This window comes from Nothoprocta perdicaria, unplaced genomic scaffold, assembly GCF_003342845.1.
Source record: "Nothoprocta perdicaria isolate Ctin4 unplaced genomic scaffold, notPer1 scaffold_169, whole genome shotgun sequence".
NCBI lineage: Eukaryota > Metazoa > Chordata > Aves > Tinamiformes > Tinamidae > Nothoprocta > Nothoprocta perdicaria.
The window spans coordinates 1,212,162-1,229,847 of record NW_020454860.1 but is presented as its reverse complement, the minus strand read 5'-3'; the positions used below and the strand labels follow the sequence as shown (position 1 = coordinate 1,229,847).

At 47.9% G+C, this 17,686-nt stretch overlaps 3 protein-coding genes across 5 annotated transcripts in view; 1 reads left to right on the top strand and 2 right to left on the bottom strand.

The window, feature by feature from the left end:
- Positions 1–4,636: 4,636 nt before the first annotated feature.
- On the bottom strand, positions 4,637–12,904 carry PCNP (PEST proteolytic signal containing nuclear protein). Its single transcript, XM_026035858.1, has 5 exons — positions 12,836–12,904; positions 9,796–10,016; positions 7,699–7,773; positions 7,115–7,170; positions 4,637–6,395 (listed from the first exon to the last, which is right to left on the bottom strand). Exons 1-5 carry the CDS (start codon positions 12,888–12,890, stop codon positions 6,266–6,268), a joined length of 537 nt encoding a protein of 178 aa, XP_025891643.1. The 5' UTR covers positions 12,891–12,904; the 3' UTR covers positions 4,637–6,265.
- A 1,052-nt stretch (positions 12,905–13,956) lies between these two features.
- TRMT10C (tRNA methyltransferase 10C, mitochondrial RNase P subunit) lies at positions 13,957–16,435 on the bottom strand. Of its 2 annotated transcripts, none has more exons than XM_026035901.1 (2): positions 16,274–16,435; positions 13,957–15,495 (listed from the first exon to the last, which is right to left on the bottom strand). In XM_026035901.1, exon 2 carries the CDS (start codon positions 15,454–15,456, stop codon positions 14,209–14,211), a length of 1,248 nt encoding a protein of 415 aa, XP_025891686.1. In that variant the 5' UTR covers positions 15,457–15,495; positions 16,274–16,435; the 3' UTR covers positions 13,957–14,208. The 2 variants fall into 2 exon arrangements, with proteins under 2 accessions (XP_025891686.1, XP_025891687.1); XM_026035902.1 differs by lacking the exon at positions 16,274–16,435 and adding an exon at positions 15,590–15,617.
- A 353-nt stretch (positions 16,436–16,788) lies between these two features.
- TXNL4B (thioredoxin like 4B) overlaps positions 16,789–17,686 on the top strand; it is a 1,488-nt gene continuing 590 nt past the window's right edge. Inside the window, exons 1-3 of one of the 2 annotated variants that reach the window (XM_026035899.1) lie at positions 16,897–16,920; positions 17,042–17,187; positions 17,280–17,431. In XM_026035899.1, the coding sequence (XP_025891684.1) occupies positions 17,310–17,431 (122 nt within the window). In that variant the 5' untranslated portion in view covers positions 16,897–16,920; positions 17,042–17,187; positions 17,280–17,309. Of the gene's footprint in view, positions 16,921–17,041; positions 17,188–17,279; positions 17,432–17,686 lie in introns of both variants that reach the window. The other variant, XM_026035898.1, reaches the window with a different exon arrangement.

Here is a 17,686-nt window from a genome sequence, read left to right as displayed (position 1 = left end):
CGCCCCTGTTCCCGCCTGGGAGCCCCACGCGCTCCTGTTCCTGTCCGCGCGCTCCTGGGCTGCTGGTGCTCGTGACAGTCCCACCGGCTGCTTCCCACCCCTGGCTGCAGCGAGAGCCCTGGGGGGTTGGGGCCAAACACTGGGAATGCTTCCATGCAAGCGGCTGGGCGCTACCTGTGGAACAACAGCCCGACAGAGCAACCAACCAGCTCCTCTGAGTGAATATTTCTACCTTTCATCTGACTTAACTCATGGATTTTCTGCCTCCCGAGCTAGCGCACGGGCAGTTCTCTTTACATTGTGTAGGTATGTAGATAAGCAGTTGTAGACTTGGTTTTGTTTTTGTTTTTAAATGAGCAATAGGTAGTTTGAGCTGCTGCCTTGGGGCTGGATTAACGTGTGGACCTTGTCAAGGTCAGAGTCCCTCCCCAGAGAAGCAGGGCCGCTATTGAAACGTTCTGCAGCTCTTCGCCACCGCGCTGGTTCAGGTGGAACAAAAATCAATACTTGAAATGCTGCCAGSTGTAATTCTTGAGAAATGCTTTTTATAGACAAGTATCTGGAGATAGCCATCCTGCTTAAGCTTAAACACCATAGGTAAAATTAACAGGTCTTACTGCCCTTATGATGGGAAAAGATTTAATGGACTGCTAGGTAAACCTTAAATTTTACTCGGCTGTTTGTATCTTACTAATAATTGTGTATTACTAAAGTGAGGAGATGTTTAATAAAAGTAGCTGTAAATAGTGTTAGGACATTATTTGTATATTTAATGTGTAACCTYGCAAATCTATTATCAGCACCTTAATTCCGTCCTCGGTGCATTTATTTATTTGCCCAACATAAGGAAGACAAAAGGAGAGAGTAAATCTGAAAGCCTTGTTAGCTCGTGTAGAAAGGCTCTTCCTGACTTTCTGGCCGGCCCCCGGAGAGAAAAATAAAGCAGGAGACCAGCGCCAGGGGGGTTTCACCCTCGGCCTGCGGCAGGATCCCGCAGCTGGGGGCTCTGACGCTGCGGCGGGAGCGTCAGTCCGGGCCCGGCTCTTCCTGCACCTCTGATGTTGCCTTAAGGTTCTGAGCCTAGGATGGGAAGAGGCTTCCCTGTCTTCTGCAGCCTGGTTGAGGCCAGGCTGCAGCCATGCAGTAGATCTTATTTAATTAGATTTTTTTTAAATAAAGCTCGTGGAAAGTGTCCACTTACCACATCTGCCTAGTGAACTCCTGTACATAATGAAGTTGATCTGTACATTTGGCTGTTTTTATTTAGCGTTAGTTGTATAAAGTTACAGTCATTTCTGTCACTAAATAAACTTGAGCTTTGCCATGACTTCCTCTTGAGCAAGCTTGTTTTTTGGTTTTGTCTCCCAGGAGAAAAGGAAGGTTACTGAACTTTATTCCCGAGTACTCACAGTACTGCTTTCTTCTGCGTATTTTAAGGCCGATGCAGTTGCCTTGTCCGGGACGAGGCAAACGCCGCCAGTGGTGGCAGTGGGGCCGGTGGTGGCAGTGGGGCTGGGGGTGGCAGTGGGGCTGTCAGAGCAGCGCTGCCCTGGARGCCCCTGCTCAGCCAACGCGCTGGCGCTGCCGCCGGGGCTGGAGGGGCCTCGGTCGCTGCTGAGGCGCCTGTGGCTGCGCAAGGGCAGCTGGCGGCGAGAAGCTGCACAAAAGGATCYGGGGGTCTTGCCCCCGCTCTGCTCTCACTGCGGCGGCACCACGTTCTGCCCGGCCGTTACAGGGAACGCACAAGTGCCGCACGCCCTCGGGACGTGCCCACTTTCACAGGATGATGGTGATGATGCCCACAAGGGAGCCAGTGTTACAGCTGCCAAACACCAGGCTGGAGACCCACACACCCCCCAAGCCTTTCTTCATTGGGACTGGTCCGTGTGCGGAAAGTTTCCGAGTTCTCATCGCCCAGCGGAGAGGCTGTTGGGAAGCTGCAGCTGCCCTGCTGGTCGGAGGGCAGCGGCMGTTTTGCCCAAGCGCTCGCCCTGCCTTCCGCAGGCAGGGCCCACGCCAGCTGAGCCCCAGCCCTGAGCTGCGCGGCCGCCCAAGCGCCTGCCCTCCCAGACAGCAACTGCACATGTACCAACGGYGGCTTTAAACAAGCACCTGAGTTAACACCAAAAACAGCATTTACAATAACATCCTAAAGCCCCCTACCCGCGTTTCACAMTTACTCTTAACGCTGGAGACTGCTGTTGTCCCGTGCACCCGGTCTGCAAATCCGTATGACACATTGGGAAGTCTGGGTGAACAGAGACTTCCCGAGGGCTGCACATCGCTAAAGCCAAGAGGAGAATTAACATTTTATGACATGGATTGACCCTCCAAATGCAACGCCTCTGTTTACAAAGCATGGAAAGCTGGGGAGAAAAGAGATCATTATGTTTTTATTACAAATTATGTTAGACTCCTTTGCTGGTACTTCAAGAAAAGTACAAGCGCGCAATACAAAGCGCTCCCCACAGCTCCTCAGTCGCTGTCCTTACAAACACTGAGAGGAAGAGCAAAATTTTTAAGCCCAAATATTGTCATGAGAGAGAATGCTGTAYGTGCTGTCAGGAGAGAGAAGGAAAGCACTAAGTCATCACACYCAGGAGAGACCCGATTGCTTTTGGTGACAGACGTCCGTGTGGCTGTCTCACGCACCCATCTCAGTCCACACTGTGCGCGCGAGAGGCGACAGGAAAGCCCCGCGGGAGCTCGGGAGCTTCCTGCAGCTGGGGCCACGGCGCTGCCGAGGCCGGCTCTGCGTCCGCCTCCTCGGGAGCGCAACCAAGGGGCAGACCCACCCGCCCCACGACAGCCTGAGCCAAGGGTTCGGCTTCCGAGTGCTCCCGCGGGCGGCTGCGGCGCGGGGGGAACCGCGCGTGGCCTGCGCGCCGCGACACCCCCGGCCCCAGGCAGCGCCCGGACGGGGCCGAGATCCAAGTTCATCCCCCTCGGAACTAAAGCTCTTGCTTGGATTTGCTCCAGGCTCTGAGGAGAAACCCATGARGAGAAACTTAAGGAGTTCTGAGGTGACACATAATAGTGTTGTGGTTTTTCTAATTACATGGGTGATAACTATGTGTGATCCCGTAGGCAAGTGCTCAAAGCTAAACACTACCTAGTTTTAGGTGCCAGTTTGTATTTTTGTATCAAAACTAGAGAACAGCAACAGCAGGTGATGCATCTGCTAAACAGAACAGGAAAAAATGGGGAGCTGCTGGTAGCATCAAGCAAAAAATTAAATCACAGACTGTCCCATTTTTGTGTAATTCAGATGCTTCTTGGCCTTAGAAGGAAAATTGGACCGTTAYGGCCATTTTGAAATGTAACTTTCTCTTCTGGAGCAGAAGGGAAAACTTGTCATCCTCCAATTTCTACAGTATGAAAATCAGGGAAGATGACCCCTCTTTTCGCAGAACTCTCTGCTGGCTGCTGAGCTAAGCAAATACAAGGCTGTCCTGAAGATGCGGCTCCTCCAAACCGATCCGAATCACTGCCTTGCCTGCACAACCCAGASAGAATCCCAGTTCCGACTCCTCTACCAGCCATTCCAGTAGTTTCGTCCCCAGCGGCTGCTGGGGAAGCCGCAGCCAACGGCTCCGCAGCAGGTGCCTCCCCACCAGGACGACACGGGCGCTGAAGCGGCGTGCGGTGCTCGACACCCTCGGTCCAAGGGATTCCCAAGGGGCGGGAATGGAGGCTGCGGCAGCGCAGCGTGGCGGCTGAAGGGCAGGTGCTTYGGGGGCGGCTCGCGCGCGGCCCCAGCGCAGCTGCCTCCCCTGGCACGAGCTTCGCTCCCCCCCGTAGCAAGCGCCCCTGACTGCAGACCCAGCTTAAGCCCCTACTTCCTCGCCCCGGCAGCATTCCCGGTTGGAGCAGCTCTCCTGCACAAGGGTGACCTCGGAGCAGCTGCAGGCACCCACGCAGCCACAAGGCCAAGCCTCATCCCCCCGTGTTTAGGCAATCCCAGTGAATCCTCTCCCGCGCAGCGCTGCAACAGAGCTCCAAATCCACGTGCCGGGAGACGCGGGATCCCGGCTTGCTCTCCGCAGAGGCCCCGACTCTCCCGGAGTCTCTCCCAAGGCTACGCTCCTCAGAGGGTGAGGAAGATAGGGACGCTGCCTTCGCTACCCAAGCTGCAGGGCAGGCCCTTCCCAGCCTCCCAGTGCTGTGCCGAGCGCTTCCCCGCGCAGCTCCGAGGCACCAGCGGGTCCCTGCTGCAACGCTGCCCCTCTGGGGCTGACACAGGGACAACTGGAGCAGCAGCAAGGGGAGACGGGAGAGAGATGGGATGCGAGTGCCCTGCCACTCTTATCGGAGCCTCTCCCTTTGGCTTTCTCCGAACACAAGCATCAGGCAAGGTATGAGGCGACCCTTACGGAAAGGTTGCACGGTGTGAGGTGCCGCTACCTGGAAGGGGTGACTCCGAACAAATATAACCACACGCGAGAGAAGTAAGTGAAAAGCAGAAGCTTCATTTTGCCTTGCCTGGCTCCAATGACACCAAAATCAGCTCTGGAAGTCTTGAAGTTCAGTTCTGGAAGTGTTAATATAAATCAAGTATTTCTGCTATGGAAAAAAAAAAGTAAAAAAAAAGCTATACGTTTTTATGTTATGTTTATAACAAGGCTTTTAAAGAAAATAGTTACAGGTATTCAACTGCATCAGACTTGAAAGGAAAAAAGATTACACATACAATACAAAAATACAAAAAATACTTTTCAGAACTTACAAACTCAAAAGTCTATGTGGTAAGAGCTTTCTTAAAAAAAAAAATACACTGGAAGATGCACTTTCCTTTCTGCACTGACAGCTTAGCATGAAGAAAGGTATGAAAAGGCAGGACAAAAGCAACTAATGTATTGAACTCTACAACCAGTTCCAGACTGAAATCAATTTAACTGTAGACACTATCAGGTACTTGAATACAAAGAGAGCCTTTTTTCTTCTTCTTCTTCTTCTTCTTCTTCTTCTCCTTCTTTTCCTTCATCTTTTTTTCCCGCAACTATTTTTGCCAGATTGGTTGTTTTACTAACATTTAATCCAAGCTAGACGGAAAACCAGGCAGCCCTTCCCAGGTCACAAGGTGCCGCCAAGTTAAAGCGAGCAGCCCAGGGGCTTCTATTGCCCGGGGCAGAAAGGCAGAACAAGGGCAGGTTTCACTGCCCAAGCTGCCACTTGGCAGAGTTACTAGCACTACAAATACTTCTCTTTTTAAACCCGATAGTGTCCACTGCAGCCCCAGGCATCAAGGCGTTTTGTTTTCTATGGCCAGACAGGGAAAGTGCATCTTGGACTTTTTATACTTAAGCAGTGAGTTACTGATTTTTCCTTTTTTTTTGGTGTGGCTTTTATTTCTTTTTAGGCATAGTAAAGAAAAGTATTTCAACCAAATGGAAAGCTTATTGTATCTTTCTTGGTGGTGGCTTTTCTATATCAATAATTGCTGCCTTTAGTATTAGTCTCTAGTTAATGCACAAGGAAATGCTAACAAGCACTACTCATTGCTAAGGACTGAAGAGGAACACACTGAAAGTATTCTGCTTAAGGTTTACCTTTGTAGTGAAATATTCCTTACAGGCTGTATCTAATATACAGACAAGACCTATTTCCTTACAGTGAAACAGGCCACAGAATGTTACACACGCTACAGGAAGTTTTAAACAAAACTAGAGCTAAGTTACCAGAGCCACTCAGAGCAACAGAATTCCTAGTTTGCAGAGGCTTAACAAAAGATGACTCTAGGGAAAAATAATTCCAGGTTTTTAATAGTTCTGTTGTTTAAGTTTATACTCAAATTAATAGTCCAGTAACACTTCTAGCACAAAACAATGCTCGCTTGCTTTAAACTGTATTCTCAGGAGCCAACTGTTCCTCCTGTTTGAGAGGGAGCCAGAAGTGGGAATGCAAAAGCATTCAACAATAGCCTGATTAAAGAGACAGTAACCTTTTTCATCCACCTTAGTCATCGCTGACCAAAAAGAATAAAAATTAAAATTAAAAAAAAAAAAATCTTGAAAAGGTACCACTCCAATTCCTTTATTATCTGTAACCTTTTGAAACTAATCACATGGAACTACAAAATTAGCAAATGCCTTGAAATCTGTATACAAAACATAAATTACCTCTAATTTCRAACTCAGTTATTACTGTACCACTCAAATCTTAAAAAAGCGGCTCCAAAGTCTTAGACCATTCTTAAAAAAGGAAACTGTTCCTTTAATGTTACACCCTCCCCTCCCCCAGACCCCCAGGTCTCAATCCACATCATTCAGTTGTTTTCGTGGTCATGGACATTTCCAAGGTGAGATTTTATATTCCGCTCCCATAGCTTCTGGTTGTCAGAAAAGCCATGCTTTCCTTTATTGAARGAATTTGGTCCTGCTGAGGTTGGGGTATCCCTGTGAAGAGTAAAACGAGATTTTGTTTTGAGAAAGTCAATTGATTAACTTCAAAACAACTGAACAACTTTTAACTCTGCCATCAGGAACGGGCAACTACCACTTYCCAATAAGGAAACTGGGAGTCATTGCTACTGCGAAGTCTTTGCTGGCCACAGAACCGAGCTCTGTGCAGCACGTGCAGACAGAGCGTCGAGATGGGGCAGCAGCAGAGGGAGAAGTGGCTGGAACTGCTGCTAATCAGCTGCTGGAAAAATGCAACAAAAAAGCTGAACTCTAATAGCAGTCTGTCATGATAAACACCTTGAAAAAAGGTAAATGCTCAGMATCAACCCCACTTAGGTGAAGGCTTCTTTAAAAATGTCTCTGTTGTATTTCATTTTATATTTTTAGGATTGTCTCAGGTTTATATCAAAAAGAGTAATATAAATATATATATATTCCAAAAGTAAAGAGGTTATTTGTGTTTTTCAGAAAGAGGCAATTCCCATCTTCCTCATGCGCGGGAGTTTAAAAACCTGAGCACACTATCCTACTTCAGGGCCATTTATAAAATGGGTACTAGGAAAAATATGGAATTTAGCAACAATCAGCAAGACTTGCAGTCGTCGTCTCGGCCAGATCACCAGCTCTCYTCTTCTCCTACGTTTCTAACCCGTGTGCCCTGGCCTGGAGAAGGTGCTCGCGCCACTCCACGCCCCGGCTGGAAGCCGACCCACCTCCCAATGTTCTTCATGCGCATCTTGGCTTCCGGCGGCATTTCCTCAGGTTCGCTCTACAAAGAGAGGAGGAGTCGAGTTYAGCTCAGCTCAGTATGACTACGGCAAGATAAAACACAGAGTACTGCCCTGCAGAAAGCTGATTTAGGGAGAAAAAGAGGTTCTGAAAGGTTAGGAAAAGAAATGAGTATAAGTTCCTTTGCTCATCTCGGTATAAGAGGATGCTGACAAGCGCAACACTTTGARAGAGAAGCAGAGTATTTCACAGCCTTCAGGAAACATGCTTGGCATAGGACAGGAATCTAGCAGTTTGTCTTGTTGGCAGTTAGGCACAGCTATGCAGCACGTGCACACAACCAAAACATATCAGCCTATTTAACGACTTCTTGAACCATCACAGACTTCCAAAATTGTACATTTTTAAGAGAACACAAGAGGTTTCTAACATGAAACTCATTGCCAATTATGTAAAGAAACTTAAACGGCCCGCAATTATGTAAAGAAGCTTAAATTGCCCACTCTGCCTTACTCTAACCTACACCAATCATAATTAAAGCTGTGGCAACCATCAGCTCATTACTCACATCTTCATCTTCATTGAAAGCTGCTGCTACAGAAAGGGTTTTTGGAGCGAGGGTTGGAACAGGCTCTTTAGGCTTCTGAAAAAGACAAAGAGCACAAGTAAAATAAGCTACCTTAAACCAAGCAAACAAACAAACAAGCAAGACTAGAGATACCCTGATATTTGAAATAACTTGGTAAAATGGGGCTAAGCATCTTCCCTGTAATTGAGTGGGGTAACAACAGGGCCAAGTTTTAGTTTGAACCACACTGAATGAAATTTCTGGTTAATCAGTCAGGAAAACACCCACTCACTCATGCAAGATGCATTCTGGAAAGCTGGTCAAACCTCATGCTACACTTCCCCACGAGCAAATCTTGACGTTTAGCACACACTGCAGGGACACGCAGCTTCTGGTGCATGACAATTAAATCAGAACCCAAATATAGTTGCAGTATTCAAAATTTTACTACCTCACTCTTTCCATCATTCTATTCTTACCTATCACCTTCAGGAATCTGAATACATTTCTCTTCTTTTAACAGCTTAACAGCTTTCTGGCTTAAAGCAATACAATACTTTTTAACTACCGTCAGCATAGACCATACTGCTGAGGCTGAATGAAAATAAAGCTCCTTTATTTTGATTCCCAGTAAGTACCTTCCTCTACTTCAAGTGTATCAAGCTATCACACTCATAGCTGTTACGTTATACGTAACACGATTAAACATAATTTTCAGACCCTCTAAGAAATATAGTGTAAAGCCACCAATAACAGTTTGCTTCTACTGTACTGAGTCACCTAATGCACTTCCTGACTCTGTGGTCCTTACTTTGCCTACATCCACAGCTTGGATGTTGATACCGCAAAGCCCTCAGGACCCCAGCAATTCCTGACCCACAGGGTACAATGCCTCAGTTTTGTGCCCTTCTCAAAGCACCAACCCCAYGGGAAAGGGGGGAAAATGATCAAAGAGCAGCAGAGTGAGGTGTATCACTGCAAGGTCTGGTGCTGCGTCAGTCACTCACTGAATTCAGCAAGCCAGAAATCCTGAACCAAATTTACTGACACCGGAGATAAGTTTCTGCATGAGAAAGCTGAGCTTGCTTGTGCCTCAGGAGGCAGCTTTGTCAAYGCTTCCTAAGCCCGAGCTGACCCGATTTTGTTTGCACCCTAAAATGCTGCCAGCCCACACCCCGCTCCCATCTGGAGGGACAACAAGCACTCTTCATCTTCTGCAGAGGTGTAAAATACTGCAATTGCAGGTGCAGGTCTGTCAGGACCCATTTTGAAATGAATCCGGAGAAGGATTTTAATGTATCCATCACAGGGGTATGTGGCAGGTACAAATGAACTGCATTAAACAAGGAGGCAGCACCCGCACTGTCCTTGCCCAAGTTTCTAGAGGTCTGTTCTGGTAATAAAGGGAAATACCAGATTCACTTTGGAACAAGCACCAGGATAACTCACACTGGACAATACCAGGGAGATCAGGATCTTGGAAAACTACAGCATAAAGTCTCATCTCTCGCATGTTATTTAGATAATCTTGTCAAAAATAAAAATCTTTAATTGACTCAAACTGCAATATATTAAATGACTCACTGGCCCCATTAAAAAACAGGCAAAGTTATGGAAAAACAACAGCAACAAATCTTCTCTATGCAAAAAAGTAAGATCTTTGGAGTGACAGATGACCCTGGGGACCCCACAGTGGAGTCCCTACATGGTAGGGTACACTCATGTAGCTTTAAGCATACTAAGCCACTGAGCTCCCAGTACTAATTTCAAAGTGGTCTGAACAGTTTAACAGGTCTTCTAATTTCCCTCAGGAGATTATTCCAGTCTATCAGATTTCATTACTGAGTTATCCTGTACGTTCAAAGACTACCGACAGTTAACTTGAAGCAACAAACTTGTGCATCCTGAGACAATTCATCTGCTATTAATTGCCTCTAAATACTTACACATGTCTGACTAGGTGGCCCTGCAAGGCCTTCTTAAACTTGATTCAAGTGACCTGCATTTAATTCAAGGCTTTCCTTATGCAAGGAAGCACCCCCAAAGCACTCCCCCTTTGCTGCGATCTCCTTAAAACGTAAAGCCCTCAGAACTTACATTTGCTCCTAGTTTGATGGATATTGCAGAGGCCTTCTTGGTTGTCTGACTGCCTATGGAAAATCCAAACTTGGACATTTTGGCAGGAGCAGGCTTTGTGGTGAAGTCTTCAGCTTCTTCATTAGCCGCTCGTTTCTCTGCGCTGCGACTCGAACTTTCCCCTCCATTACTGGAAGAAACAGTCTTAGTTTTCACAGGTTTTTCTGCCTCTTCTTCAGGTCCTGGTGAAGTCGAAACAACTTACCAAGATGAGCTATTTTTACTGAGCAGATTGATGGGAGCAGCAACCTCATAAAGCATTATACTTTGGGTGCAATAGGTAAGGTGCTTTTAGTGACAGTTTCCATCAGTGTACATTTAGTGGACAGCAAAACACAAACAGCAGAAGACACTGCAAGTATTCCATTACTTGCAAAGAACTTCTTGTACATGAGCCAGGAAAAGCATCTYGAAGCACCATCTCTTTACTTAGTACAGAAGTCAACGTTCATGTAGCACATTATATGTAGATGACTACATCTGCCTTTTAGGGGTTAAGTTGTAATAAATAACTTTCATACTTGGAATCCCAATTCCAAACCTAGAGTAGATAAATCTAATTTAAAATTAATTCTACTACATTTCTACCAAAAAAAGAAAAAAGAAAGAACAAAAAGCAACCCACAATGTCCATGCCAGTCTCTAGGCCTGTCTGGCACAATTCTAAAACCACAAAAGCGACTACAGTGAGGCCGGTGGCCAGTGTGACGTTTCAAGTCACTGCTTGTCTGCATCTCATCTTTAATAAAGCTGCCAACTCTGCTTGAGGAWGGAATCAGCCTAGAAAAACATATATATGTATAGGTAGATTATTTTCTTTTCAGCTTCTGTACATAATCATGGAAAATAATGATTCACACAGCAGAAAACTGAAATCTCATTTTTGTTTCCTATACAGATGGCTTCTTCAGCTAAACCAAGGGGCAAAGGTGTCCTTGGAAAAGCTTATTCTGAATTTAGCAAGGTATTTCAGCAAAAATACATTTCTCTGCTGCTGCAATAGCAAAAGAAGAAAAATAAAATWAAWAAAAAAAGGCAGCACACTGGGGAATGAACAGGAAAAAGTCCATATGAGAAGTCTAATATCTATAGCTAGCATGAGTGCCTCGTTATAGGGGACCCGAGAGGATGCCCCCACAGCGAACCGAGACTGCCAGGGAAGGCCATGCCTCACCCTGCCCTCTCGCAGCAAAAAGCTCTTAAACTGGGGAGAGAGCAGCGAGGGAGAAGCCGGCTCAGCTGAGCTCAGGGTTGCCAAAACGAYAGCTTTAGGGGAGGCAAACGTCAGAAAGAAAAACTAGGCAAATGGGGAAATCTGCAAGAGAAAAATAGAAAGGTTTGAAAATTAAGACAATTGAGGAAAAATGGCTAACTTGGAATAATTTAAGTATCTAACGGTTCCATATTGCTTTTCTTCAAGCATCCACACACAGGGCGCTCACTACCTGCCCACCATTCAGATATGATTTAGTGCCATTTCCCAAATCAGAAGCATTGTCTCTGCAAGGAAATACACCCTCTTTATTTCACTCCTCCAGGCATCAGGATAACAATAAGCAATCTCAGCAAAAATAGGTATGTATTCACTTTTGGAGCACAGCAGATAAAAACAACAACAACAATAACAATAATTTAAATATCAAGAACTCTAGTAGTATTCTGTACCACTAGAAATTTGACCCAGAAAGTAGGGCCATAAAAGTGACAAAAGGTTAAAAAGAAGCAGACAAAGTGACCTTGGGTCCTGCCTGCTGTCTTAGCATAGCTTCCTAAACAGCAGCGTGTGAGGCTTAGGGAAGCAGTTTACAGCTCACCCATGAAACCACCTAACACAGAATATTCAGTCAGAACTGTATCTTGGCACACCGTAGCCAGGAAGGTGATTTGAGGGTAGGGAGGTGTTAACCAGCCCAAGATGTTTTGGAGGCTCTCCTGCCTCTGGGGCTCAAGCCTGTTCCTGCTGAGAAAACCATGTCATACATTAAAAGAAAAAAAAAGAAAAAAGAAAGGAAAAAAAAAACAAAAAAACTTGGCAAAATCTAAAGGCCCTAAACTTGTTCTTAAAAATCATTCAGAGAAAACACTAACGCAGCTCTTTAGGAGGGCCAATGCAGCACAATTCACTAAGATGGTGCCCCAGCCCACCAGGTGGTCCGCAGGACACTATGGACGCCTGGCAAACTGACATGATCCAATTGTTGTACTATCAAAAAAGGAGGAAAGAGAAAGTGCTGTGAGCTGAGGAGGCGCTTCGAAGCAGGCATTCCTATACATAATCTAAGCACTATCAGCACAAGCACTCACTGTCAAGACCTACTCTAATTGGTTTACTGGCTTAATTTAATCTTCCAACAGATCAAAGAAACGTCCTCTATTTCTAGATACACTTAAATTTAAAAACACAGGGCAGCTTTAGGTGTGCAAGGACMCGCTCCTTCCTCAACTCGGGGCTCCCACCTGAAGCGCGCAGCGGGAAGCCCCGGGCGCAGTGCCGGCTCCAGCGCCGCGGGGCGCAGCTCGCCGCGTGCGCGTGCCCGCCCCTGCGCGCGCCCGCCCCTGCGCGTGCGCGCGCGCGTGCGCGCCGCTCAACACGGCACGCGCGCCGGGCCGTTAACGGACAGGCCTCGGGGCGCTTTGCCCTGCGCCGCTGCTCAAGTTCCTCTCAGAGCCACGGAAGTGCAAATACTTTCAAACTCTTTCTTTTTTCTTTTTTTTTTTTTGGGGGGGGGGTTTTTTTTGGGGGGGGTGGGGGGTGGGTAATTCTCGTTTTCCTTGGCTACAGCCCTCCGGGTGGGGTGCGGGAGGCCCGTGCGGGGCAGGGCCCGAGGCGCGGGCCACAGGCCGCTCCTCGACGCGGCGCCGCCGCCCCCCCAGGCCCCGCCGCCCCTCTCTCCCCGCGGGGCGGCCCCGCCGGGGGTGGCCGCCCCGGCTCCACCCGCCCCCAACGCCTCCATCCAGAGCGGCGGCCCCGTCCCCGCGGCAAGCGGCGCGGCGCGTTCACCTCCTGCGGGCTGCGGCCGCTTCGCCTTGGGCCCCTCCGCTCTGCCGTCCGCCATCTTCGCCGGCCTCCGCCACCGCCCGCGCCGCGCATGCGCGCCCCGCCTGCGCGCCGCCGCGCTCCTCCCACCGGCCTCAGAGAGCGGCCGCGCCTCGGCGTCGCGGCAGCAGTGACGAAGGCGACGCCTGGCGCGGCCCGGCCAATGAGGGCGCGCGAGGCGGTGGCCGTTGGGCGCGCGGCCGTTACGCTCCCGGCCGTTACGCTCCCGGCCGTTACGGCTGCCGGCGGCAGCGCTCGGCCGCTCTCAGGATGCGTAGGATCGCAGGATCATTGTGCTTGGAAAAGGCCTTCAGGATCACCCAGTCCAACTGTAAACCCATCCGCAGTGTGCCCGCTAAGCCACGGCCCTAATGCCTCATCTGCACGTGTTTCGAGCACCGCCAGCCACGGGGACTGTACCCCTTCCCCGGGCAGCCCGTTCCGAGGCTTCACCACCCTTTCTGGGTAGAAATTCTTCCTAATGTTCAATCTGAATCTCTTCTGAGGGAACCTGAGGCCATTTCTGTGATCTCCTCTTGTTCCATCAGCAGTTATTCTGGAGACTGATGTTCACCTCAGCACAACCGCCTTTCAGGTAGTTGTAGAGAGCGCTAATATCTCCCCTCAGCCTCCTCCAGACTATACAACMCCAGCTCCTCCAGCTCTCTTTGCAAGGTCTGGGCTCCAGCTCCTGCAGTAGTTTCACTGCCCTCCTTTGGACACGCTSCAGCACCTCCATGTCCTTCTTGCAGTGAGGGGCCCAAAAGTGAACACRGTATTCAAGGGGTGGCCTCACAAGTGCCGAGTACAGGGGGAMAATCCCTTCCCTGGTCCTGCTAGCTACGCTGTTCCTGACACCAGCCAACATGAGTTCTCATCCACATGAGGAAGACCCAAGACCTAACAAAAAAAGCTCTTCTATATGGTTTTAGCTAACCTTTCAGAGTAAGAGCATGGATTGCCTCAGTGCGCAAACTCAAAATCATGCTTTTTTTTTTTTATTTCCCACAGAAAAACAAACCAAACAACCCCCCCTAGATTTGTTACAGTTCTGTTAAAATCACTCCAGTACTAGAATGACTCAATGGAAGATATTTACCTTCTTTTAATGGTTCAGTCTGGAGAGCAGATTATCGCTTTTTTTTTTTTTTTTTTTTACACAGTTTCAATAAATCTGAGAATATACACAAACAGCTGTAATACTAATAAAGAAAACATCAGTCCTGTCAAATTAGTCTGTCAAGACTAACAAAAACATTTTTGAAAGACTACAGCAGGAGAACACAAGTATTCAAGAGCATAATTTATCTCTAAATTTCATTCTCTTCCTAATCACCCTACTTCTGTATAAGCTTCTTAGAGTAGTTCTTGGCAAATTGCCTTTTTTGTACTTCCTGTTTCTTTCCAAGTTTAAGCRCGTTCACCAGATTTAAGCCTTTTTTCAGATCACTCACAGACTTGCCTACAAAGCCACAATATTTCCTTTTTGGCACAAATTCCAGAGCCTTCTTCCAGTCTCCAGTATCTTTCAGCGTTAATAGAATATGCATCATTTGATCCAACGTGAGATTTTTAGCACCTGTATTCCAAAGCAAGTACTTCTCCAGTGGAAGGCTGGCAGTTTCCAGCCCCAACCGTTTTGCTCGTGCTAAAGAAACTCCTGTCTTGATGCTTTTGTCAACCATTGAGCCAATGATGTAGACTTTATCGTGATCAAATGTCTTCATGACGTTGGGGGAATCAGCTGTCAGATAGATGATCTTGTTCTTCGGAAACACTTCCGTGTAGCACCGCTCTGTCACAGTGATAAGTAATTTGTCCCATGCCTGTCTGTAATGCTTGATGAATTCCCTGTGGTACTGGCTGTTATCTTGGAAGTTACAGAAGTGAATGTGGAAAGGATCCACAGATTTTCGGTTAGAACTTTCACTGAATACTATCTGTCTAACCGTATTGGCTACTTCTCTGGGTGACATATCACTTTCAAAAGACATGTCAAATACTAGAGGCTGGCCAAAGATCATAGACTGAGCGACCCTCCAGTTATATGTTCTATCCATAGCATTGGTCCACAAGCAGGTGAATGAATTCTTTTTGATCTCATCTGGTTTTGAATCTCTCTCCTCCTGGGYTTCCAGCCTTCTTTCCCTTTTCTCTTCCATCTTTCTTTTGTCACTTTTCTTGTAAAGTTCTTTTATGTACAAGAACTTCAAATATTTCTTCTTAGATGCCTTAGAAGGGCACTCCATTAAGGTTTTTAGCTGGTCATCACTGATATTTTCAGGAACTGCCCTGCCAGCCAGTCTCCACATCTCCACAGCCTCACGCGCAGCAGCCACAGTGGAGAGCTCCTTGTGCTCAGACCCTGCCTYGCTGGCTTCCGGCACCCCGGATTTCATTACCTTCTTCCACTCGTCTAAATCCAGCTTTTCAGAGGYGCTGTGCGAAGCACCCTCCTTCAAGCAAGGTGATAAGACCAGAGTTCTATGGAGTGGAAACAAGTCCTTTTTCACCCCATGTCGCACAGCCAGGTGAAAGGCAGAGCACTTGGCAAAGTTTTTCAGAAGTGTATTCACAGCCTGCATATTTAGACATGGGCTGGGTCCCAGCACGTATCTTCAAAACTGTGGTAAGATAAGAGGGGAAGGGGGAAAAAAACTGTCAGTGGTCCTCGAGAAAACACAGCCTTTCAGCTGTAGCGACACTGGCAAACATTACCTTGCTTTTTCAGGAACACAAGAAGTTTGTGCTTTCACTTCACTTATCAACAGTACAAAAATAACAATATTGGTGGCACTGCTGTAAAGAGACAAAGTTGCTGCTTAAAACATCAGCTGTGCTTACCGCAACTTAAACTTGGTCACCCAACCATTAACTGAAATAAGATCTCAGACAATATTTATCTGCATAGTTCGATAAGTGATAATAAATGATAATAAACCTTTGCATTAGAAGCATGCAGGCCACCACAAGGCCTGGTTTTGGCCATCACAAGACCACAACAAGATGCCTTCTGCTTTCTCGGGTATGTTTACATCACAGAAGATCCCGTTTTTACTCTTATCATTAGATTCTGGGRAAACTTCTTTAGCACTTACTCACAGGACACCAGAACTAATGGTACCAACAACTAGCACCGAAACAGGCTTTCTTAGTCCTAAATTCTTCATGAAACTGATGCCAGCACATAAACGTAACATAAACACGTGCTGCACAGTCCAATTAATTTCACGGCAAATTTGTATTTAAACGTAAGTGGTTTATGGAGAGAAAAACACTAAAAGGGTGGGTAAAATATGGGATCACTGCCCCAATCAGTTTATATTAGCGCAGCTGCGATTAAGACAATGTAAAGTAGGCAGATTTAGGGAGTGTCGCTACATCTGTAGCAAACCCGTTTACCTTCCAAGTCGCCGAGCGCGCTGCGGCGCCACCGCCGCGGGAATCACTCCAGAAACCTCCGGACCGGGGAGCTGAGAACCGCCCTCAGCACTCGCCCGTAGCGCGAGGCCCTCGGCAACGCTCCGCCCGCCCAACGGTCGAAACGAACCGTTAAAGCCCCCGCCCCAAACCGTCCCGCGGGGAACACTGTGCGCGGCGGGGGAAGCGAAGGGGCTCCCCAGGTCAGCGGGAGCGGCGGGCAGGCAGCCGGCAGCAAAGAGCGTCTCCCGCCCCGGCCCCTCAGCGCGGCCCGTCCCGCGCGCTCCGCCCGACGCCGTTGCCCGCCTCCTTCCGCACGCCAACGGAAACAGAGCGGCACACGCGGCGCAACGGCCGCGCCGCGCATGCGCCGGGCGGCGGCGGGAGGGCGCGCATGCGCCGGGCGGTGCCGGGCGCGCCGGCGGGCGGGCGTTGAGGGGCTGCGCGTGGCCGCGGGGTGCGTTGGTCGCGGGAGCCGCGGGACGGGCGCCGGCGGGATGAGCTTCCTGCTGCCCCAGCTGAGCACCAAGAAGGAGGTGGACCAGGCAATAAAAACCGTGGCCGAGAAGGTGTTGGTCCTTCGCTTCGGAAGAGATCAGGACGCCGTTTGCATGCAGCTGGATGATATTGTAAGAGCTTTTTGTGTGTTTGTTTTTCCCCTTAAATACAATAATATGTATATATTTTAATCTAAATAAACTCTGATGTTATGCCTGCTGCATGAAAGAGAATAACGTATGTTGCTTTCAGGTGTTTGCATGGTGACAGTTGAGCATAAAGTGGAGTAACAGACATATGTTGCTGGCAGAGTATGGAGTGTTTGATGTAGTTCTTGATATGGTGTGGTGTTCTGGCAGTAATTTGGCCCACCTTAAAATGATAAGGCACAAAGGAAGGTGAGATTTTAAGGCATGCCGTATTTCCCCACACAAACGCTGCTTGTTTCTCAGTCCATTCGGTCGTCCTCTATCTTTCTTCCTCCCTTCAGCTTGCAAAGACATCTCATGACCTTAGTAAAATGGCAGTCATCTACCTGGTGGATGTGGACAAGGTGCCGGTGTACACCCAGTATTTCGACATCAGTTACATCCCATCTACCATCTTTTTCTTCAATGGACAACACATGAAGGTTGATTACGGGTACGTCATCCTACCTTACATCATCTATGCYGTCTGTAGTAATTGTCATCTATTTTGCCTGTAGTAATTAACAGTTTTTGTCTATGGTACCTTGCCTGGGGGAGGTAACGTCGTTCCCAGCATCTGCACTCCTTAGGACAACTGCACAAAAGGGTAGATGGCCACAAAATTAGCAGGTGCTTTGAAAAGCTCCTTGAGTTTTCTGCAGTAAGTATGTGTCAGCTGTAAAAAAAAAAAAAAAAAAAAAAAAAAAAA